We start from the raw sequence: 25109 nt of genomic DNA on the forward strand, positions 1-25109 counted from the left end.
AAAATAATCCCAAATCTCACTACATAAAATCATTAGTTCACTATCTGCCCATCATTTATTCATATATTTATTGAACTCATTATATGACTGATTATGCATCAAATGATGCAGAACAAAAATTAATAAAAATTATCCATGACTTCAAGTAAATTTCAGTGACAAAGTAAATTAGGAGATAATTAAATGTCTGTAGTAGAATAAGGGATAACACAGAATAGCTTCAGGTGCCTGTAAAGGTAGAGACTCAGTGACTTAAAGAGGTACCTGAGACTTAGTGTTTCTCGAAGAAAGAAATGCTGGACTGAGTTTGAATTAACATTTTACCAGGTAGAGAAAGGGATCTGGGTCACAAAGAAAACAGCATCTGCAAAGGTATGAAGGCTTAGACAAATTGGCAAACTGCAGAATAGCAAGCAAGTAAATATGACTTTTTCATCAAAGCATTCAGAAAGTTATGTATCTGTTGCTCAAAATATTTCATTTAACAAATACAGGATTAATTTAGTGTGCAAGCCCTCTGCTTGGTTCTGTGAGAGAACTGGGATTAATCAGATTCAGATTCTTTCCTGAAGCAGGTTACAGTTTGGTAGAAAAGAATAAAGTTTAAAATAATCATGAAAAATGTCAGGAATCTCTAGAGAGATAAAATTATAGTGATGTTATCTATTTTCCTAAGGGAAATAAGAGTTATAGAGAGAACTATATGGAAAAAACAGATGACGAATTCATAGAAGGGTTCATATTTGATATACAGACTTCATTTATCATAAGAAAAACATTAATTATCCACCAATTCGAGACCAGGCTATGTGCTAGACACTTAATATATTCCATAACTCTGAAAGGAAAAAAAAATTATGGAGGCTTAACCGAAAGCAGTATATGTTATCCACATAAACCAATACTCCCGATTCATTGGATCTATTAATCACCTTACTCTTTCTCAGTAAGCCTGGACATACCTACAGAAATCTTTTCAGTACAGCACACCAGGTAGCCAGGTTAGCACATAAGAGAAAACTCCCTCTGACTTTCCTGTTTTAAATAATCTGAAATAAATCCTTGAATTAAACTACATCTAATAAAAAGTGCATCTGTCAAGCAAATTGTTTCAAGAAACAACTGAATTGTTTTCACTAAAATGCTTTTTAGCATTACACTCTTAGCCTACATTGAAGGATGTTACAAAATACACGCCTATGAAATATATTGTAAGTAGAAGAGCAATCTTATTGAGGACACTTTTCATCACGTTTCAGTATCTTTTTAGAAAGACCAATAGGAAGAATTCCTATCAGATTTCAGAACTTTGTTTATTTTTATCTTAGGGATGTTGTTTCTCTTGGCACTTGCTGCCAAAACACTCCAGTTAAATTTGTTTCCTACATATAGCAAATTATGGGACCTCATATCATGCATTTCATGTACTCATCCAGCAGAATTTTCTTTTGCTACTTCCTCTTTCTGAGATATCCTTACTTATCAATTTTTAAAATATTATTACTGGGCCTCCCCGGTGGCGCAGCGGTTGAGCGCTGGGTTGCGAAGCTGCCCGCACCCTCTGCAGCGCCAGTTCAATCCCCGGCCCTCCCCGGCCACTGGAGGAGGGTCCCGCATGGCGCGCAGACCTCTCCTGCCGCCCGCTGCTCCCCTCAGCAGTGTACTTCGGTCCTTCTGCCTGCTCTGCTCCCCGCTCTGGCTCTGGTGAATTCTCTCACCCTCCCGCGCTTCTGACTGTACCCAGTGCTTGTATAAATAAATAAATAAATCTTTAAAAAAAAGAATATTATAAAATATTATTACTATTTTGTACATAATTCAATAAGATTAACCTTACTATATATTAACATGTTATATTAACTATATTTTAATATATTTCTTTCTTTAATAATAAGATAGAACTATTAAAAGTTGAGGAAATTGTGGCTTAGTTTCCAAGCCAGGATTTAAACTGTAGCCTGACTCCATTTAACCATCCTACTATACTACAAGGCTTATTTATTACTAGCATACATCCAAATGATATAACCTGTTGTTCACACAATTTTGGAAAAATACGCATTATTCATTTAGGTACTACATGATTAGATGTGATCTTTCCAATAAGGGATGGAAAAAAAAAAAACAAGTATGATTAAGGTAGATATTCTAGGAAGGGAATCTTGATTAATTCAGACTGCCAATAAACCAAAACACATCATTTTTAAAATGAGGGTAACTCCTATCTTCACAGAGCTATTGTTGCAAAGAGACTTCATGTCTTTAAATGAGGTAAAAAGAACCCAAAAGATAGGTACCACGTACAGGCTGTATAAGGCAATAATATGAGATTGAAAGAAAGTGGAAAACATTGTTCCTGCATGTGGAGTGATCAGCTCTGACTGGAAGGACAACACTGCAAATAATAATAATAGTATTATAATAGTAGTGTTACGGGTTGAAATATGTCTCCCCAAAAAACCATACATTGAGTCCTAACCCCAACATCTCAGAAATTTATCTTACTAGGAGAAAAAGCCACTATAGAGATAATCAAGTTATAAGGAGGTCATTAGAATGGGCCTTGAATTCAATATGACTGATATCCTTATAAAAAGGAATAGAGACAGACATGCACACAGGGAGAACACCACGTGAAAATGAGGACAGAAATAAGAGTGATGTTGGTAAACAATCAGAAGCTAGATGAGAGACATGAAACAGATTCCTCCTCAAAATACTTAGCAGGAACCACCTGCTGACACCTTGATCTCAGATTTCCATCCACCAGAACTGAGAGACAATAAATTCCTGCTGTTTAAGCCACTCGGTTTATGGTTATTTGTTATGGCAGCCCAAGCAAAACAACATGAGTTAAACAGAGTGAAACCCTACATAAACAAGTTTTCAATTGTTGGTATAAGCAATCTAAGTTCTTTGACAGTTTGAGAGAACTGTCATATAACTGACACTAGCATGTCCCTTTTACACACACACAAAGGCACACATGCACATTATTCAAGACAAAAAATTTTAACTATTATTTGTAAAATAAAATTATGTTTACCTGTCTCATTAATATTTTCAATAAATTCTGAGTAACTACTATGTGCCATTCAGAGTATGCTCAGGTCATAAAAAATCTACAAAGCCCAACAGTTACCAAATGGAAATTCATAATCAAGCCCTGATGTCTCCTTTCAGTATACCCACAGCATCTGTTGATGGCAATGCAATTAAGTTCAACTGAATCCTTCCTTTAACCAGTTATTTATAGGGAAGCCTTCTTTCTCACAAAGTTAGCAAGCACTTTATACAGAACCAAGTAAAGAGTAAACATTCAATATTTAATGACTTAGCATATAATCAAAGTGTGTCCCTTTTAATCCAAAAGAAATAATATCTGGGAAAATAGGATATAACATATAAGGTACTATATAAATATTAGTATAAACACTACAATTCTAATTATTATTAGCAACAAAACATAGCATTTAATTTTTTAAGTATTTTTCAGTTAATTACTTCAAAATTGATGTTTTTGAACAAGTTGTTCAATTATCATGAAATAGTATATGGGTGGAATAATACTGAGTTGTCAAATAGAATTGGATTTTGAAGGAAAAAAAAAAAAAAACCTCACCAGCTCAAAAGCAAAGTTCTCTTAAAAACTCACCACTTTCAAAGCAAGCATCAAAGATAAGATGTCCTTTCCTGGGCTGTCCACAATATCCAGATGGAAGCACCATGTATTTGCTCACATTCCCTCCAATGGCATCATCGCTCCCCAGATCATTGCCTAAAAAAAAAAAAAAAAAAAAAATAGACTCATGTCAAATAAATCAAAATGTATATAGTAACAGAAGTCCAATAAGGTTATTATAATTAAACACACATATCATACCACACACACACACACACACAGAGAGTCATTAAGTGCTTATCCGGGGAATAAGAAATTAAGCACATATGATGGTAGAGGATACATTTTGAAATCAAAAAGATACGGGTTCAAATCTCATATTCTACCTCTATGATGCAATGCAATCAACTTTATCTCTTTAAACCTCAGTGTCTCCTATCCATAAAAAAGATTACAGTAAAACACATCTTTCAAAATGGTGTTATGGGAATTAGGTATAATATCTAGTATGACTGATGAAATTTAAAAAGTTCATTAAATTACATCAATTATTTAATAAATGCTAATGATTTGTTGCAAATATAGTTAATTATACTAATTTGAATAAAGCCATAGTTCTATTATCACCATTATAACTACTTAATGTTCTACCATCAGAAATAATGTGAGAACCAATGCATTAGCATAGATGTAGAGACCTGGAAAGATCAACACTTTTACCAACAAGAAATATTTCAATAAAGAACAAAATCATAACGTTTAAAAATCTATCAGGGAACTGAGAATTGTAAAGCAACCAATACACAGTATTAAGAAAAATAGGGCACTCCCCCTCCAAAAAAAAATCTCAAAAATAACCTGAACCACCTTTAAAATGTGCAAAAATTAACCAAATAGACAAGTGCAAAGAGAAATTTGTGTATGGAGGAACTAGGTGGGACTATAGAGCAAAAGACATCAAATAGACCATGAAAGACTTTGTTGTCATGCAAAGGAGGTCAGAATTTATCCTGAAGGAGTAAAAACCTGTTCTTGAAGGAGCTGAAGCTGGGCTGGGTATAATCTATAGCCTTGGGGCTCAGTCAGGGCCCAGAGCATTTTCACAGAAAGAAAAAGGAAAAACTGCCTCCTTGGTAATGTGGTCATTGACTTCTAGGTCAAATGTTCAAATGTGGTAGCTGAATGATGCAGGCAGGAGGGCTAGAAGAGCAAGGGTCTGGGATGCAGACTCAGAACCATTCTCTTTCCACACAGACTGCACTGTTTCAGGAAAGCATGATGATAGATCAGCCTTTGGATAATTTACATATGTAATCTTGTCAAACTCTACAACTGCATTCTGGTTCCCAAATTAGACTTGTACTTCTAAATGAAATTTTAATTTACATGCTAAAAACAGAACTCTTAAAAACAACATCTGGCTGGCTTTCCTAATCTATTTCTGCCAGATTCAATATTCATTGAGTTCCAGCAGAGTGTTCTCCAAACTGTGACCTATGAAAGGTTTCTGGTGATTCTCATTAATCTTGCCTCAGGATTCACTGGGTATATACTCTGTGCCAGGCACCATGTTAAGTGCTGGAGCTACAGAGATGAATAAGACTTAAAATATACTTCAAGGAGTATAGGCAAATGAGGTAGACAAGTAAACAAGTCCAATAAAGTATTTTACATTCTCAGATACATGTATGCACATTGTTAGCTGGAGACTAAAAGAAATAAATCCCTTGTGTTAGAAAAGGGTGGGGGAAGGATCTAGAACATTTTCCTACAGAAAAGGTATCAAGTGATACTTAAACTGAATGTTGAGTAGGTATCTACCAGGCAGCCCAGATATAAAACCCCAATTCTAGAAAAATAGGTTGCTCTGGGGAAAAAAAAAGACCCAGAGATTAAAGAGACCACCCTAGAGAGTTAGACAGAAGTCAGACTATGGGAAAGTCTACATGTTTACTAAGAAATGTGTATGTATACTTATCCCATAAACAATTGAAATTCTTCATGGAACTGACACAGAAAAAATATATGATGTGTTTTGTACAACAGAAAGATCCTTCTGGCAGTAGAATGGATAATAAATACAGTATAGAAAGTGCAGTTAAGGATGCTGAAACAAAGTCTAGATGAGGTATGATAAGAGTCTGAACTAGGTAAAAGCAGTGGAGAGAAGAAAAGTGAAAGCCATCCATAAGATATACTAAATAATTAGATGTTGTTAGTCCCCTAATTATTTCCCCCCCTCAGGCATTTTAAGTTCATTTAATTTTATGATAATTTTATTTTTTACATCATGGTTCATTTTTTAAGTAATATTTGCTTCCTCCACCCCCTCAGGTGTAGTCCCCACATAATTTCCTTCACCAATGCACCCCGTGCACCATCACCTCAGTCCCCTGTGCTCCTCCCTCCCTCCCTCTGATTCCTCTCCCTCCTCTTCCCCTGCAGGATGTCTCAGATTTATAATTGTCTGCTTTTGCTTTGCAGTTTTGTACTGTTATTATTTTTTTACACTGATGTCTTATTATTCCCCTAATTCTTATATCCCATTCTTGGGAGTACATTTCTCCTGTAAATGGATCAATGATATTAAGTAAATATAAGAGAAAAAATAAAAATCAAGATACAGCAATGTTCAAAGATGGCAATATTAAATTCTCACATTTCCCAGGAATAACTGAATTCTCAAAGGTATAAAAGATTTTATGTAAGACTTAGAGAAAATTAGTGATTATAATTTTTTTATATATTTCAAAAACAGAAGGGCTAGCCATGAGCATAGCAGACTTAAAATTCAATTATTTTTAAGCAAAATTATTTGACCAAAATAAATAAAATCAAACATAGAGCACTTCACTGAGCTTGTGCAAAAAGATTCAATTGCACAAATGTAGATCCAGCATAATAGAAATATGAGACAAGTTTCTGTTGATCAATATTATTTTTTTAAAATTCAATGAAGATTATGACAACATTGATAGAAATAAGTTATCATAACATGTAAAACAATAGTTTTTTTTATTAAGATATTGTATTCCTTTCAGGTATACTAGGCAATGATTCTATATTTGTGTATCTTGCAAAATATCATCACAAGTCTAACACCCATCACTACATATAGTTATAAAATATTTTATGATAAGAACTTTGAAGAGCTACTCTCTTGGCAACTTTTAAATGTACTATCCAGTATTATTAACTCTAGACATCATGTTGAACGTTACATTTCCAGGGCTGATTTATTTTTATTTTTTTATTTTTTTTTAAATAATAAATTTTATTTGTATATTCCCCATACAATTGCAACCCCCCGATTTTGACCCCAATCCCTCCCCTCCCGCCCCCCAAAAAGTGTCTCTGGTTCATAGTTTTTTGTTGATTTTGATTTTCACTTTCTTATAGTTATTCATTTTCCTGGTCCCTTATTTAAGTTTTCTAGATTCCTGCTATGAGTGAGACCATCCGGTATTTTTCTTTTTCTTTCTGGCTTATTTCGCTGAGCATGATCCCTTCCAGCGCCATCCATGTTGCTGCAAATTGCATGTGTTTATCTTTTTTGATGCTGAGTAATATTCCATGGTGTATATGTACCACAGCTTCTTGATCCAGTCATCTATTTTTGGGCATTTGGGCTGTTTCCAAAGCTTAGCTATTGTAAACAGTGCTGCTATAAACATAGGGGTGCAGGTGTTCTTTGGAATTGATGTTTCTGTGTCTTTTGGGTAAATACCTAGGAGTGGAATTGCTGGATCATATGGAAGCTCTATGTTTAGTAGGTCCAGAAATCTCCACACAGCTCTCCATAGTGGTTGGACCAGTTTGCACTCCCACCAGCAGTGCAGGAGAGTTCCTTTTTCTCCACACCCTCGCCAACATTTGTTGTTGCTAGTTTTTTTAATATGTGCCATTCTCACTGGTGTAAGATGGTATCTCATGGTAATTTTGATTTGCATTTCCCTGATTACAAGTGATGTTGAACATTTTTTCATATTCCTGTTGGCCATTTGCATTTCCTCTTCAAAGAAGTTTCTTTTTAGCTCTTCTGCAGGGCTGATTTATTTTATAACTAGAAATTTTGTACCTTTCACCCATTTCACCCAGCCAACCACCTCCATAATGCTGAAATGAAAATCGGGGTGCAGATAAATATTTTCAAATTAGCATTTTCATTTTCATCAGATAAACACACAGAAGCACAATTGTTGATTACATGGTCATCCTATTTTTAACTATTTGAGACATCTCCATGTTTTTCATAGTGATTGCAGCAATTTATATTCTACCAATAGTGCACAGGTATTCCCTTTTCTCTACATCCTCACCAGGACTTGTTATTTCTTGTCTTTTTGATAGGAATCATTGTAAGGGTGTGAGATGATTTCTCACTGTGGTTTTGATTTGCATTAAATGATAAGTTTTAATGGGTTATATGCTGATCAGGCCACAGATGAAGAGCACTGATCCACTTCAGGCATCACATTTTAAAGGAGACATGAACTAGTGTTTATATAGGAAGAGAATAATAACCTTCCTGAGTCATCTGAGATACATATCCAATGAGGAAAAGGTGAAAAATTAGTAAGTGACAGTAATAAGTTCAACTTCACATCTACCACACAATAGATATTTCTAATATTTAATACGTAAATGGGATCAAAAAACTAAAGGGATTCATTACAACTCTGATAATTTGAAGAGCTAACATGTAAAAGGAAAACTAGAACATCAAACTTGCACTGTTAGACTGGTCTAGAGCCACCAGGAAGTAGATTTCAGCTCAAAATATTAAAAAAAAAATCTAATGACTATAACCACTTAGCAGTAAAATAAGCTGCCCTAGAGAAGTGCTCTCCTCTTCATGAGAGACATCTGAAAAATATACTAGATTGGAAGAACTAGAGTCACAATAAGGGGGGGTGCAATTGTATGGGGAATATAACCAAAATGAAAATGCATACATGTGCAAAGATGAAAAATGATGTAAGAATTATATAAAAGAAAAAAAGAAAAAGAAAAGAAAAATTTACTAGATTATTAAAAAGATATTTTTCCTTAAGCAGAAAGTTGAACAAGTTGGCCAAAGTATCCTTCAAAGTCTATGATTTAGAAGTTCCTAGGCATCTACTACATGCCTGGGCAGTAAGAAATACCAAAAACAAACAAAACAAAGTGTATGACATTTCTGCTCTCAATAAGCTTATCCCAGAGTTGATAAGATTCAATTTACAAGAATTGTTGACATATTTTCTACTTTCCAATATATGTGTGGGAAAATAAACTTAAAATGCAATGGCAAAATATCTCAGGTCATCTGTAGACTATTACTGGTGAAGAATAGCTTACTTTAAAAAAAATAATGTGTTGGCCTCCCTTGGTGGCGCAGTGGTTGAGTGCTGGGCTGTGAAGCTGCCCACAGCCTCTGCAGCGCAGATTAGATCCCCAGCCACCGGCAAGGGTCCCACATGGCCGCAGACCTCTCCTGTGGCCCCCGATGCTCCCCTCTGCAGTGTCTTTCCTCAGTCTGCCTGTTCTGTTCCCCGCTCTGGCTCTGGTGAATTCTCTCACCCTCCCATGCTTCTGACTGTACCCAGTGCTTGTATAAATAAATAAATAAATCTTAAAAAAAAAAAATGTGTTATGGTGAGGTGATATTCAACAAAGTATTTGAATAATAATGGGTATGGTAGTTTTATATTACATGACTTATGTGCAATTCCCATGAATGAGACCTTGACAGTTCCTTATTATTCAGAAGCTAAGCATGTTTCATTAAAGTGAAAATAATAAAATCTCTCATATTTATGCTTGAAGATCTTAACTAAGTATAGAATTAATCATAGGTTGTATAAAATTCTCTTAAGTATTGTAATACATAAGTTTTTCTTATCTCCTCATATCATCTAACAAAGTGTCTTAAATAGAACAGATGAGTTATAAACAGTCCACTTAATAGATGAATAAATGATTAAGTAACAGAATAATACACAGAAGTTATTTCAAATTATGCTTACATTATTTCAGTAAGATGTGACAATTATGTGTACTGAACCACTGTAGATAAAATTAATCAGAATTTATAGTAGAAATTGGTTAAAATCAGTAAAAATAGCTACCACTTATTAAGAACTTATGATGTGTGAGATATTAGATTAAGCATATTACATATTTTTTCATATAACACAACAGTCACATTTAATTAATTAAATAATTAATTGATTACCTACTGCGTGTATACCAACAACAGCTCTAACTGGGAGGACAGTGGCAGTCAAGACAGAAAAAATTCATTCAGTGATTCTTGCAGCAAATGTTATGAGAAGCATTTATATACCAGACATTATGCTTGGTACTTTAGAAAACATGAGAAACAAAACAGTCACATATATGGCTTTGATAGAATTCATATTTTGGTGGCAACACATTTAATAAACATGTAACATTCTGGCAAGGATGATATATCATACTCCTACCAAACTCTGCTTCCCTTTTTCTTCCTGGCATATAACCTGACTACATTTCCCAATCTCTGTCACAGTTAGGTGTCACGATGTGACTGAATTCTATTCAACTTAAAATTGTTTGGGTTTTTTTTTAAGATTTATTTATTTATTTATACAAGCACTGGGTATAGTCAGAAGTGTGGGAGGGTGAGAGGATTCACCAGAGCCAGAGTGGGGAGCAGAACAGGCAGAAGGACCGAAGTACACTCCTGAGGGGAGCAGTGGGTGCGGCAGGAGAGGTCTGCGCGCCATGTGGGACCCTTGGCAGGGGCCGGGGATCAAACCAGCGCAGCAGAGGCTACAGGCAGCTTCACAGCCCAGCCCTCAACCGCTGTGCCACCAGGGGAGGCCCTAGCCAACTTAATTGTAAGAAAAAGAGATTATGTCGCTTTCGGACCTGCTTTCCACACAATCTCCTCACACTCTCTAACCCACTCACCAGTTAAAAGCAGGTAAGTACAAGACTCTAGAGATGGAAGAGCCCTGTGAAAGGAGGAGCTTAATTCCTCAAATGACTGCACGCTTCCAACTAGCACAGAATTATAATCAGAGTAAGAAACAAAGTTCATTGAAGTCAATGAAATTAGGGTTTTTCATCGTAACAGTATGCCTACTCTTTTTAACATAAATATTACAGGTAGTAATAAATGCTATGGAGAAAAATAAAATAGGTAAATGAGACTGAGATGAAAGGAAGTGATACTTTAGGTAGAACGGTCAGGAAAGACCTCCCTAAGAAGTGTTATTTTATCTAGGACCAAAACAAAATGACACAGTGATTCCTGTGAAGATCTAGGGGGAAGGCATCACAGAAAGAACAAGTGTAAAAAGCGTGAAGCAGAAGCAAACTTGTAATGTTCAAAAAACAGAAAGAACAGAAATTGAAAGCACTGTTCCATTGTGAATTTAATTGCATTTCTATCCAAAATGGAAAAATGAACAAACAAGTTAACTTCTCTCCTTCAAATATATCACTAAGAGGAAATGAAGCAGTATAAGAAAAGTTCTTATTTCCTTACCTATATCAGTGGTTTTAAGTCCTGGGCAATTTTGAGCCCCAGGGGACATTTGGCCATGTCTGGAGACATTTTTGACTGTTACAACTGTGGGACATGCCTGTGGATGGTGTAGTTGTAGAGAACAGAGGGATGCTGCTAAAGATCCTTGAATGCATAGGACAGACTCCCACAACAAAGAATTATCCCTCCAAAAATAGTACCAAGGAGAAGATACAACCTGACCTATAAGCCAAGGAAGGCTGCTTGGAAGTAAAACCTGATATAAACCCTAAAAGTTGAATATATAAGTTAATTTGGCAGAAAAAAAGAAAATGGTCCAGACTAATGGACTTTCAGCCCAAAGGCCAGCATGAAGATGTATCGGAAAGCGCAAGAGAATCAGACTAGAGCACAAACCATGAAGAGGCTCTGCCACCATCCTCTGCTCTAGTAATGCCGATGGCCACACTCATGTCCATGCCCATGGCTTATGTTTTCACTAAGATTAAGTGGAAAATACTACTCAACTAATGCAAAAGATACACCCGTGCCATTCCCAGCAATACGGATGGAGCTAGAAGGGATATTGCTTAGCAAAATTAGTCAGAAGGAGAAAAACAAATACTGGATGGTGTCACATGTGGAATATAGAAAAACAAAGACAAAGCCAAACTAAAAAACTGCCCCCTTGAAAGCTGACAGGGAAGTGGGGCAACCAGAGCGGGAGGGGAAGGGAAAGGGATGAGAACAAAGAAGGGAGGGTGTTGGACTCTGGGTTCTTTGGTGGTAGATGCACTATGGCAACAATGCCTGAAGGGGGTATCCTACCTTCTATAAAGGAAAGTATGTGAACCATTATTAACTCAATGGAAAAAAAAATAAGTAAATAAATAAAATAAAAACAAATCATAAAGTTTAAGTCCATATCTTGAGAGTTATATCATCTATTCAAAAAAAATATCAACTTGAACTTGCTAGAAAAGATGGCTCCATAAACACACACCAAGACCAGGTATTAACACAGCAGCAAATACAAAAACAACCTGAAGAAGTTCACCCAGAAACATCAGCAATAATCTGTTCTCCATCCAGCAACCTAAGTACCTGCTTTAAGTTTGGCAAGGATGACTTAAAGTGGTTTTTTGCAGGCTATGTTACCAATCTAGAATCTCTATAAATTTTTCTAGACATTATCTATAAAATCTAACTGCCTTACCCTGACTTGCCAGAGCTAAAAAAAAAAAAAACAAAAACAAAAAAACAAAACCAACAACTGAATAGCTCTAAAATGATTGGTATAAGGGCTGTCTTTAATTGTGATTATTCCACTACCACCCAGTATGCTAAATTAGCATCCCAGATTAATCATTCCTACCATGTTCCTTTAAATTTCTTTCTGAGTGTGTATTCAAGTTTCTCTTTTAATATATTGCACATGTTCTCTCATATAACACCAATGCTTTTTACAAATCCCTGCCCTTTCTATATTTATCCTATCACCTTGCCATCTCTGTCCCTTCTAACAAATGCTTACTATCATCTTCATCAAGCATTATCCCCTAAATAATACACTATACTTCAGAAGTTTCAAATTCCTTTCTCCTTGAAGTTCTTAATACATAGGATAGGCATACCAGATATTATTATTCCTATTTTGTGGATGAGAATACTAGATGTTACCTTTACCTCAAATTTTTCTACTTCAATCTTGCCTCTTACCTTCAACTTCAATAATTTCCCTCCTTCTCTACTTATCTCCAGCTTACTCCATTATGCACCCTAGTCTACTGATGACTCCTCTCTAAGGTATTCCGGTCCTTGTCTCCTCTTTTCCAATTACTTCTCAGTTTTGTCTAACTCCTCAATCTGATAAAAGCCATAAATAGAAATCTACGCAAGAAACAAGGGACTATACTAGAAGTATTCCAGGGTCTTCTAAGAAGCTTCCTGAGAAAAAGACCCAACAAGGCCAATGAAATAGAAAACTAATTCTGCTACAGTAAGGGAGCATGTAACAAAATCCATGGCATTATGTCTTCCTTCCCATTGTTATAACCAGCTATGTCTCTGTGTACATACATTGGAAAGAGCTCTGATAAACAACGTTCATGTCCCTTCTGTGCCACTTAGTATGATCTTAAAGTCATTCCACCTACATCAATGAAGAACATTGAATTAAATTATCTCAATTACTTTTGTATAAAATCACAATATTTTAATGGCGAAAAAAAACAGATATGAGTAAGACAGGATTTGCTGTTTATTCTGGTTTTATAAATTGGTTTGGTGCATAGAAGGTGTGTAATAAATGTTTGCTCAAAGCCTGCAGACAGGGAATGGCTGTAATCAATAACCAGTGACTGCCAAGATCAAATGGTGTTATGTTAAATAATCTCAGTACTTTGTTCACATATTGGTCCTAACTGCAAAAGGCAGAACCTGATAATGTCAAGAGGTTTTAGAAATTCCAGGAATAAAGTGGCAAAGTTCTTCACATTTCCAGCAACTGTTCTCATACCTGACATTCAGCAAATATCATACTGATGCCTCAAGCCACATTTTGATTCCCAGAGAATAGAACAGAGCAGACTCAGAGGATAAAACAGGGGACCTAAAAGCTCCTGTCAGAGTTTGCTTGTGGTATCCTGGGAAATTCCTCCAATTCAACAGGCAAAGAATATCATTCTACTTCCCAGAGATACTGCTCTAATATATTAAAAGACTGACAGCTACTCTTTAAATACACATGCAAATGGTAGTTAATCTTCTGCTGATTCTTCAGCTATAATTCTGACCTGAAGAAGCCTTGGACTACGGATCCTTCTACTTAGGATATTTGCTGCTGCTATTGTTTTATAGCTTCCTTTTTTGTGAGGAAGCTTAAACACAGTAGAAAAAGAAATGGCTTTTGGAATCAAAGTGACCTCTTTAAAATTCCTTCTTTTAACACTTGATAATTATATGCCTTTAGAAAGTTGCCTAAGCTCTTTTAGACACAGTTTCTGGAATTAGCATTACTTACCTCATGGATTTCTATAAGAATTAAATGAAAAATAGTGGAAGTATATAAAACGGATACTGGAAAATAACTGTCCCTATTTGGTGTTCAAGAAAAACCCACTGTTGGGCCTCCCCTGGTGGCGCAGCTGTTGGGCACTAGGCTGCAAAGCTGCCCGCAGCTTCTGCAGTGCCAGTTCGATCCCCGGCTGCTGGCGAGGGTCCCACAGGGCGCGACAGACCTCTCCTGCAGTGCCCGCTGCTCCCCTCAGCAGTGTATTTCATCAGTCTGCCTGTTCTGTTCCCCGCTCTGGCTCTGGTGAATTCTCTCACCCTCCCGCGCTTCTGACTGTACCCAGTGCTTGTATAAATAAATAAATAAATCTTTAAAAAAAAGAAAAACAAAAACCCACTCTTGTAATAATTATAATTATGATAACCATACATAATTTATTGAGTACCAAAGAGAGCTCAATAAATCAATAAATACTTTCAGGTAAAGTATGAAAGCTGCACACAAGGCAATAGAAAGAAAGAGAAAGGTATCATGGTCAGATCAGAATGACAGGGAAAGAGTTCAAATTCCTGATGGAGTCTGATTAGCAGTCTCAAGTACCAAGAGCATGCCAGAATGTGAGGAAACTGTCATTTTCACTACTTACCTTTCAGAGGTAAAAAAAAAAATGTGAGGAAGAAGACACACATGCAATGCACTTCTGAAATCTTGGATTCTGAAACCAAGTTTCATTAAGCAATCATGGATGAATAACAATCAGACACAGAAAGTAGGCATGATGGCAGGGAGTGAGAGATAACAGACAGATAGATAGGATATAGACAGATGATGAAAAGAAACATACACACACACACACACACACACATAACATATATTTCCTTCTTTATTTACTCCTCCTCTTATTCCTCTTCCTCAACTGGTCCTTAAATATTTGAATTCTTCAGATCCTTTTTCTATTCTATAAATTCTCTCAAATTTACTATGAATTATGACCAGCCATAGGTATATTTCAACAGGGCAAGTGTCAACAAGAATCTCTGCAATTAATATGCTGTAGACAAGATTCAGTAGTATCTTCAGCAGCAAGAATCATAAAAAATCATAGTATACAACATAAAAGAACAGATATGTAGATTAAAAAAATATGAAGGATAAAAAAGTATTAAGGAATGAGTACATCAGAGCTCGTTTGAACTCAGAAAAGCTCAGGACCAGACAGCTCAGAATCCTTCATTCCTCAAGTTCCTCAATACTTGGAACTGAAAGAGAAAGGAAGAAACCAATATTTTTGAATGTTCAATTTGTGCCAGCTATTGTGTAAAGACTTTTAAACATTATTTCATTTAATCCTTACAACAATCCTATTATCCCCATTTTACAAATGGGGAAATTTGAGCCTTAAGTAACTAGGCCAAGATCACCTAGCTATCAAATTTATCTCAGATCTGATATCAATGGTTCCTGTTTTTTCCACTAAATCATACTAAACACATTCATAAGTTTCTTTTTCTGAGCATTAGGAAAATATGCATTGAAACTGTTTCATAAAATTATCTCTAAAAACACATGAAATGTTAGCAATGAAAGCGCCTTAGAAGTTATTTAGTTAGCTAACACTTCTACAATTTTATAGGTGATGAAACTGAGCCCCCAGGAAAGTTAAGGGACATATCTATACTAAATGCACACCCTAGCTCTCTGCCATTGCACTAGAATTTCCAACATTGCGGCAATCAGGTACAGAGGTATTTGATACAGATGCTTCACAAGGCTTTGAAATTTAACCTCAGTACAAAAATATTGACTGAAAAAATTCTCTGCTCTCTACCCACAATCGCTTCATCTTAAATTTTTCATCAAAATGAATAGCAACTTCAGAAACTCTTGTTTAAGAAATGAGTAATTTTTAAAAGGATTAATTCTGATGCCTTTTGTCTCCAATGCAAACTACCTTCAAATTGTCAATCTCCAAAAGTAATTGTAGAAAATTATCAAAACAAACGGTTACATCAATGTAGAGCATACTGAAATCATATATCCAATTTCTCAGAGTTGCAAAGATTTTCAAGATAGTTGCATTTTTATAGATAAAACTAATCTCTTATGTAGAAGGTAAACAATCTGTCTACTCCCAGCTGTGGTAAAGCTTGAGTTTCTACCAAACGAGCTGCTGGAGGGAATGTTCATGCCACATTAGGCAGAAGACAGGCATGGCTGCAATATTCCAAGTTAGCAATAGACACTAAAGAGATGATGAAGTTAGTGGCTATGGGGTTGGTTGGCCTTTGGTTTTCAGAGCAGCAAAAACAAGACAACAATGTCTGAGAGATTTTCTCTGCTAAAATAAAAAAGCAAGCTTTGCAACCAAATAATGAATTAACTTATGAAAAATTACGTTTCTTAGATTTTGATAAAGCAAGTTTAACCGAATTCGTTGTAATAATTAGACAAAAAGAAATTTATTGTCAGGCAAAGCATCATAATATCACAATTTCACAACATACCATATATTTATATATATATAATCTTATATATATTTATGATTGTATCTGTCTGGGTTATTTTCATAATTCAAAGTTTTAACAACTAAACAAACAGTAGAAAAGAGAAAAAGTTTTAAAATATGCCTGAAAATAAACTTCAATGTATCCTTCAGAATGTGATTACCTTTATTAAGACAACATCCCTAACCTCCTCCATCTCATCTAATGATTAATCTTTTTCTGCACTTCCATTACAGATAGATTCATTTATGAACATAATTACTGCACTATACTATAATCACATGTAAATGCATCATGTGATACAACTTTGTAATTGTAGTGACAAGCACAATACTTGTATAAAATAGGGGCTCGATGTCTATTAAAGGAATGATTAAATTGTTCTCTAATATCCACTATACCCTGTATGAGATAGTCTCAGGTGAATCTCCAAAACCCTACTGGTACAACCATGCAACAGCCAATACCTATTATCATCTCCTTTTATTAGCTAACCACTAATACATGCATAAGTCTCATAGCAGGATAACGATCTCAAATGCTAAACACACTTATTGTCAAGATAAGCTAAAAATACCTGTATTCCAAAAAGAATTGCCTTACTTACAGGAAAAATGATTGCAAGTATTCCCACAGTTTCCCACAATTTCCAACATTAAGCTATGTATGTTTGTGGGTATGTGTATGTGTGTGTGTGTACTATATATAATAGAAGAAATGTGTAAAGAGAAAATAAATGCTAGCTTCTATCCTTCAAAGTGGTAAAGATTAGCTTCTAATTTCCTTCAGTAGCACAAGAAAACTTGGGACACAATGACAAAGAGAATCTTGCAAGGAATTAGTTCAATGTGTATGCAATTCTTATCTTAGAATTTCTTTATATCCATATTACAAGGTGAGCAAAAATGTCATCTTTAAATAGAAGACTCGGGACATTATATATTTTTTTACTTAAGTCAATAATTATAAAACTTCTAATCTCTTTTCATGTGACCAACAACAAAGATTATTTCAACAAGGGCATTTCTGTTCATGCTCCTATTCTTGAACTTTTTCTGTACCGCAGCAATCACCAATGATAAAACAAAAGTTTTTGTTGAATTCTAAGCAAGCATTTAATCAAACATATTGGAGGTTTTGATTCACTTGACTTAATTGAGTGACTAGTTGTACCATAACAAATGCTTTAAATAGGCCCAATGTCTCATCTCTCAATAGCAGGTATTCCCACAGTTGCTCATTTATACTTCATTATTTCGATTAACATAACTGACAGCTGGTGATCAACACTGTGTTTTCATATATATTACTACCTTTAAATTTCACAAAATGCCCTTAAATGTGAATCATCTTCATTCATAAACTAATTGCACTGAGGTTTAAAGAATTAGGTAACTTGCCTTTAGCTAATAAGAATAATATGTCCTCATTTAACATCCTTGATAGGTTCTTAGGAAAGGCAACTTTAAATGAAACAATGAAAAACAGGTCATAGAAAAATATCATTTGGTTCATGGCAGGCCAGGATTTTTTTGTCTCATCAATGTTATAATGAAATGATGTTGAACAAAACAACATCATTCAGGGACCTCCTGTAGTGAAGTACAGATAAATAAAACTGTTTAATAAGTGTCTCAAGGGGCCTCCTTGGTGGTGCAAGGGGTTAAGCACTGCTCTATGAGCAATCCGCAGCCTCTACAGCATGAGTTCGATCCCCAGCCCACCAGGGAGCAACCCACATGGCCCAGCAGACCTCTCCTGTCTCACCCGCTGCTCCCCTCAGCAGTCTATTTCAATCAGTCTGCCTGTTCTATTCCCCGCTCTGTCTCTGGTGAATCCTCTCATCCCCCTGCATCTCTGGCCTACAACCCAGCTCTTGCATAAATAAATAAATTTTAAAAAAATAAACAAAAAGTGTCTCAAACAAGATAAAGGCTTATGATGCTGTATCAGTCAGTCAATATTGCCCCAGTAAATTTAAAAGTTTATAATCATCTTATTATGCCCAACCTTTAAATCTCATCACAAGCAATCACTGCATATCAATTGTAGTGGCAGGATGGCACAGGGCAGGATCTCTATGATTGGAGCAGACAGGGAGATGGGTGAAGGAGAGTCCTGGAACCCTCAGGCTTTTATTGGTATGTACCAGGTATATGGCAGGCAGGGGTGGGGGGAGGGGGCGGAGTCTGGCATGCCTCCCAGCCCTCAGCGAGTCTTTCTGGACTCTGGTGTTCTCTCATGGCCTCTGCCTCTCTGCTGGTGCTGCTCTCTTTCTCTTCTTTTCACTCTTGTTCTCTGCTGGTTGTTCCATTCTGGTTCTGCTGTTCCTTTCTCTCTGGCGTCCTGTGACGTCGCCCTTATGAGCCCAGTCTCTCAGCCCAGGTGTACCCACCTACGTATGCCCACACCCTCCTCTAGGTGCCCACCATCAGGCATGCATACAGATACAGGACTGCAGGGATCCATCATCAATCCTAATGGTAGGAGGGCAGAAAAGCCTGATACTTTACTTACCCTACATCCATATATATTGAATCCCTTCTAGAGGCAACAGCGCATACTGTTTACATGTGCGGTAGAAGAAAATGACCTAGGTTCAAATCACATGTATATACCATTACCATTTGTTTGAATATAAATAAGATACTTAACTGGACTGTGCTTCAGTTTTCTCATCTGTAAAGTAGTGATAATAATATGGCCAAATTAAACTTAATAATCCCAATTGAAATGCCACGAAGAACATAAAAAGGTGATCAACATCATTAGTTATGAGGAAAATTAAACTTTAAATCACAATGAAAACCCACTTCAAACCTACTAAAGATTTCACCAGGACATCCCTGGTGGTGCAAGGGGTTAAGCACCACACTATGAAGCAACCCACAGCCTCTGTAGCACGAGTTCGATCCCCCGCCGGCCAGTGAGCAGCCCACATGGCACAACAGACCTCTCCTGACTTGCCCACTGCTCACCTCAGCAGTGTGATTTGGTCAGTCCACCTGTTCTGTTCTCTGCTCTGTCTCTGGTGAGTCCTCTCACCCCCCACACCTCTGGCCTATACCCCAATTCTTGTATGCATAAATAAATAAATCTTTAAAAAAAAAAAAAAAAAGACTTCACCAAATGTTTGTGAAGAGGCCTTCACAGCCTCTACATCTCTGACTTTCATTCTGAGGGGTGGTTCCCAAATCATCAACCTACCCCAGATTTGGAGTGCCACAACAAACTAAAAAGTTTCTATACAGCAAAGGAAACCATTAAAAAATATATATTAAAACATGACCTACTGAATGTGGAGAAGGTATTTGCAAATCATTTATCTGATTAGTGTTCAATATCCAAAAAATAAGTATCATTAAAAAATAGTCAAAGAACCTTATTAGACATTTTTCCAAAGAAAATATACAGATGGCAAACAGGTATACATGAAAAGGTGTTTAACATCACTAATCATTAGGGAAATTGGAATGAAAACCACAATGAGCTATCACCTCACATCTGTTATTATCAAAAAGACAAGAATTTACAAATGTTGACAGGAAAGGGAACTACTGTGTACTGTTGGTAGCAATGTAAATTCATGTAGTAACTATGGAAGAAAGTATGGAGGTACCTGAAAAAGTTATAACGAGAACTACCATATCATCCAGCAATTCCACCTCTAGACATTTATCTAAATGAAGCAAAATCATTATCTTGAAAAGAGATATCTGCACTTCCATGTTCCTTGCAGCATTATTGACAATGGCGAACACATGAGAGCAACCTAAATGTCCTAAATGTAAGCAAAATAAATGTCATCAGTGGATGGATGGACAAAGAAATGATTGGCATATGCGTATACAAAGGATTATTCAGTCACAATAAAGAAGAAAATTATACAATTTGCAACATGATGGTCTTTGAGGACATTATTCTAAGTGCAACAAGTTAGAGTGAGAACTACAAACACTGTACAATCACTTTTATGCAAAACATTTGGAAAAAAAAAAAAAAACAACTAAACTCATAGAACAGACTGATAGTTGCCAGAGGCAGAAGGAGAGGGTGGGTGAAACGGGTGAAGGTGGTCAAAAGATAGAAACTTCAAGTTATAATATCAGTACACTCCTGGTGATCAGCTGAAGTGATGCATTTGGGGAACTAATCTCAAAGGGAAACAAAAGCAATAATAAACAAATGAGATTACGTCAAACTAATAAGCTTCCATACCTCAAAAGAAGCCACCACTAAGACAAAAAGGCACCTACAGACTGAGAGAAGATATTTGTTTATCACATATCTGACAAGGGGTTAATTTTAAAAAATATGTAAAGAACCCATAAAACTCAAAAAACGAAAACAAAAAAAATTTAAAAAAGACCTAAATAGACACCTCCAAAGAAGACATTCAGTCTATAAACCAGAAACAAACTGCAAGGGGGGAGAAGAGAGTAGATCAAAACAAGGGTGGTGGGAATTTTACAGGTACTATAACCAGGATGAAAATGCATACATTGTACAAAAATGAAAAATGATGTAAAAAATATATAAAATAAAAAATATACATTGTATATATTATATATATATATATATATTAAGGAATCTTGGGCTTTTCATTATGGAGCTACCTACTGTACATGCCTGGGAGTCCCCAACTCTACGTTTCATTTAGATGGAGCAAGGAAAAGTTCCACTTTATTCAAACCACTAATATGCTGAGCTTCCCATTACATACAGTGGAACCCTATCCTCATTTTAAAAGAAGAAACCCTGTGTTATCTTTTATTATTAAATTCATTTTCCTGAAACATGTTTGTATCTTCAAGGTTTTGTTATTACCTAGAAAGGTACATTAAGACACAACTGCAATTCTGACACACTTAATGAAAAGACAAATAATGGTCAACTGATAATGGTCAAATCTTTTTTTTTAAAGATTTATTTATTTATTTATTTATTTATTTATTTATTTATTTAAACACTGGGTACAGTCAGAAGCGCGGGAGGGTGAGAGAACTCACCAGAGCCAGAGCTGGGAGCAGAGCAGGCAGAACGACCGAAGTACACTGCTGAGGGGAGCAGCGGGTGACAGGAGAGGCCTGCGCGCCATGTGGGACCCTCCTCCGGTGGCCGGGGAGCAGCCGGGGATCGAACCGGCACCGCAAAGGCCGCGGGCAGCTTCGCAACCCAGCGCTCAACCGCTGCGCCACCAGGGAGGCCCAGATAATGGTCAAATCTTATAAAAATATTTACATGCTGAGACCAATACATTCTTGAAGATTTCATCCAGTTCCATGGATGAGAAGTATTTACGGACATCTATGATTCCATATTGACCACTGAAATTTCAGTGAGTGCAATCAAACTTACAAAAACAAAGTTTCACTTTAAAATTTCATATTTATTGTAATAAGTACATGTAAGGACCACAGAATTTCCACTGGGGCTTCCATGCATATGTCAGTCAGTATTTAACACTTTCCTATTCCCAAAAGCCTCCTTTACTCTTTTAAAATAAATAATTATGCCTAAATAACAGAGTAGAGAAGCATCAAGGGTTCTAACTGCTATTCACTCTAATCATATTTCACCCATTTATAAAAGAGTTTAGGCACTATTTCCCTAATGTTTCCTCTTTTAGTTTGTCCTAGCTCCCTTCACATATGCAAGCTGTTTTAAATTATAAAGCAATTAGAAATAAGTTGGAAAGAGTCCTATTACCTAACAAAGTTCTTCATATAGACCTGGAATGGGCCTAAGGGCAACTCTGGATAATAAAAGCGGTAATAAAGAATGAAACACAACTATGATGTTAGTGGCCAAAACTTGTGTCCGGTTCTTTACAAACTGCTGCCAGCTAAGTTTGACCTGAAAATGTTACAATTCAATCACTTTGTGCATATTTTAGGAAGATTGTATTACCTTCTAGCTTCATGGCAAAACATTCTAAAAAGCCCCAGGCACTACTTATTCCCATTAGACATACACTGTATGTTCTGCAGGACAGTCAACTGGGTTTCAAGTTAATGGATTCAATAAATGGATATTTGTATGTAATATACTTCATTGTCATATTTTCTTTTACAATTTTCAAAGTAAAATGTTATTATTTATATTATTTACTGTGATTTTTTTCCTTTCAAAGTATTGTCATTCATCAGAAACATGTCTATCTGTTAAGAATGATGCAACTGGACATTTCAAATAGAGAGGAAAAAATATGCCATAGTATCTACCTGCAAGAAATTTGCAATATAATAGAATTCACAGAAAGGTTAGTTAAAACAAGAAGAATAGGCTGAAGGACCTAGTTTCTGGTCTCATGAACCCAAAATAACTTATGACATATGTTTCTATCTACACTGAACACCCAACATTGTACCAGAAATTATAGAAAATAAAATTATGTATAAACAAACTTAGTAACTATTTGTTAAACAACTGTTACTAGATAGTATGCCACATACTTCATCATATGTATATAAAAGTATATGATGTCTCATATTTAAGAAGTTCACAGAAAAAAAAAAAACCAGTGTGCTAGGAAACAAACTTTGATTGGCATCAGAAGATATTGTTTTTTATAAGTTATCACTAAACTATTAAATTTTTGAGCTTGATCCTCATTGGTTACTTGCTAAAAGCAATGTATGTTCAAATAAGGTTTGAATAAAATAAGATGTCAAAAGGGCTAAGAACAACGGTCTTTAAATTGTGCTTTATAGAGTCCGAGTGCTTTCCATGAGGTGCCCCAGGGAATTGAAAGGCAAATATCCTTTGAACTACAGCTTCCTTACTTAAGCCAGCCATCTTCAAGAAAGAGTTTATCACAATTTGTCAAAAGCAAAAGGTTACACTAGTAGGAGAAACAGATTAAGCTTAGACTTAGGATAACTGGTCAGGTAACTTGGTCTATGTAGTGCCAGTTATAAGGAAATGGATAAAAACAGATTAAAGTAAAAATGTTAGGAAGATTAATTTGGGATTAATGTATATGATCAACTATAAATACCAGGTAAGAATGAAAAAGCCACTAGAAAGGTATACAATGATCCAAATGTGGTTTAAGAAATTTTAACTAGAATTGGCACAGTGGAAATAAAAAGTAAGGAATATTTCAAAGAAACATGCAGTTAGTCATAGATCAGATCTGAAAAGGTGGGAGGAAAAAAAAATAAAATCCCTTTTCAAAGGAAAGACTAGTGATAAGGAGCAAGGGCAATACTCAACTGATTCTAAGAGTCAAATATCAGAAATAGCCCATGACAAAAATAGGGAGCATTAAAATAAGACCAAAATAGTTGCTGGGAAACAGGAAATAGAATGCCAACAGTGAATAAAGGAGAGCACAAAGTAGGAACTAACAGGGTATGAACAGAAACCAAGACCAGGAATTAGTCGAGCCAATTAAGGTAGTATTTGTGGATATTCAAGAAGTTGCAGTATAGACTAATTTAATTATAGAGGATGGCATCTCATTGACACTGGTTTCCTTTTAATTGGCTAGCCCACTATGAAGCTACTTTAAGATTTGCAATCAGCACCTGAGAAGGACTTAGTAGGTAATAAGATATAGAGACAGGAAAAAGGGGAAATCAAAGTTATTTCACAGTTCGATGCTGGGTAATTTGAAAAATAACAGTAATCATAGATGATAAATTTTCCATTCAAGAAAGCCGGGTTATCAGTTCAACATGTCAGAGGTATAACTTGAAGATTTAGCAACAGAGGGAACGTCCACAAGGAAATTGAAAAAGCAAAATTAATACAATGCCTAACACACAGTAAGTACTAAATAAATATTTTCCAGATGAATGAAAAAATATGAAACAGTGAATTTAATTGAATTACATTAGAATGAAGTAAAAATAAAACAAAATAAAATAAATAAAACAAAAAGAAAACAGGTAAAAGTGATGACTCAAGGAAAGCCACCAAATCTGACAAAAAAGTTATTGATAATTTTCAAAGAGTAGTATGACACAGGAGAAATATCAGGTAGGCTAAAAAAGAGAAAGGATTTATAAAAAAAATGGGTAGTAATGTTATAATTAATATTTACAAGAGAATGAGGAAAAAGTAGAAGAAATTGGTTGGCAACATAATCAACACACAAGCTCATCTTAGTTAAATTTCACATGCTATATGCAAACAAAAACCATGAAATACTACTTGATAAAGCATGAATCCCTTTTGTCCCTATAAGCACAATCAATGGCAGGTTTCCTAAAATCAGTTTGAGTATTCATCATAACTTTTCCATTGTTTTTGACAACAAGTCTTCAAAATGATACATCCGTTAGCCTATGAGTATTCTGGGAAGATGGTATAGTGGGAAACACCAAAAACCTGTCTCCCTGGATAGACAACTATTGTACTGGAAAAGACATTACCACCTCATGGATTGGAGGAAGTTAACATTGTTAAAATAGTGATTCTACTCAAAGCAATATATAGATTCAATGCAATGGCATGCTTTAAAGAAAT

General features: G+C 35.7%; 1 protein-coding gene across 2 annotated transcripts in view; it reads right to left on the minus strand.

Annotated features, from left to right (window-relative positions):
• The window catches only part of AGBL4 (AGBL carboxypeptidase 4), a gene marked incomplete at both ends in the record, with an annotated part of 969197 nt that overhangs the window by 906269 nt on the left and 37819 nt on the right, over positions 1-25109 (minus strand). For both annotated transcript variants that reach the window (XM_084242049.1, XM_084242048.1), the window contains one exon: positions 3656-3778. In XM_084242049.1, the coding sequence (XP_084098175.1) occupies positions 3656-3778 (123 nt within the window). The remainder of the gene's footprint in view (positions 1-3655; positions 3779-25109) is intronic.

The sequence above is a fragment of the Talpa europaea genome (genome assembly GCF_964194135.1).
Source record: "Talpa europaea genome assembly, chromosome: 9".
Classification (NCBI taxonomy): Eukaryota; Metazoa; Chordata; class Mammalia; order Eulipotyphla; family Talpidae; genus Talpa; species Talpa europaea.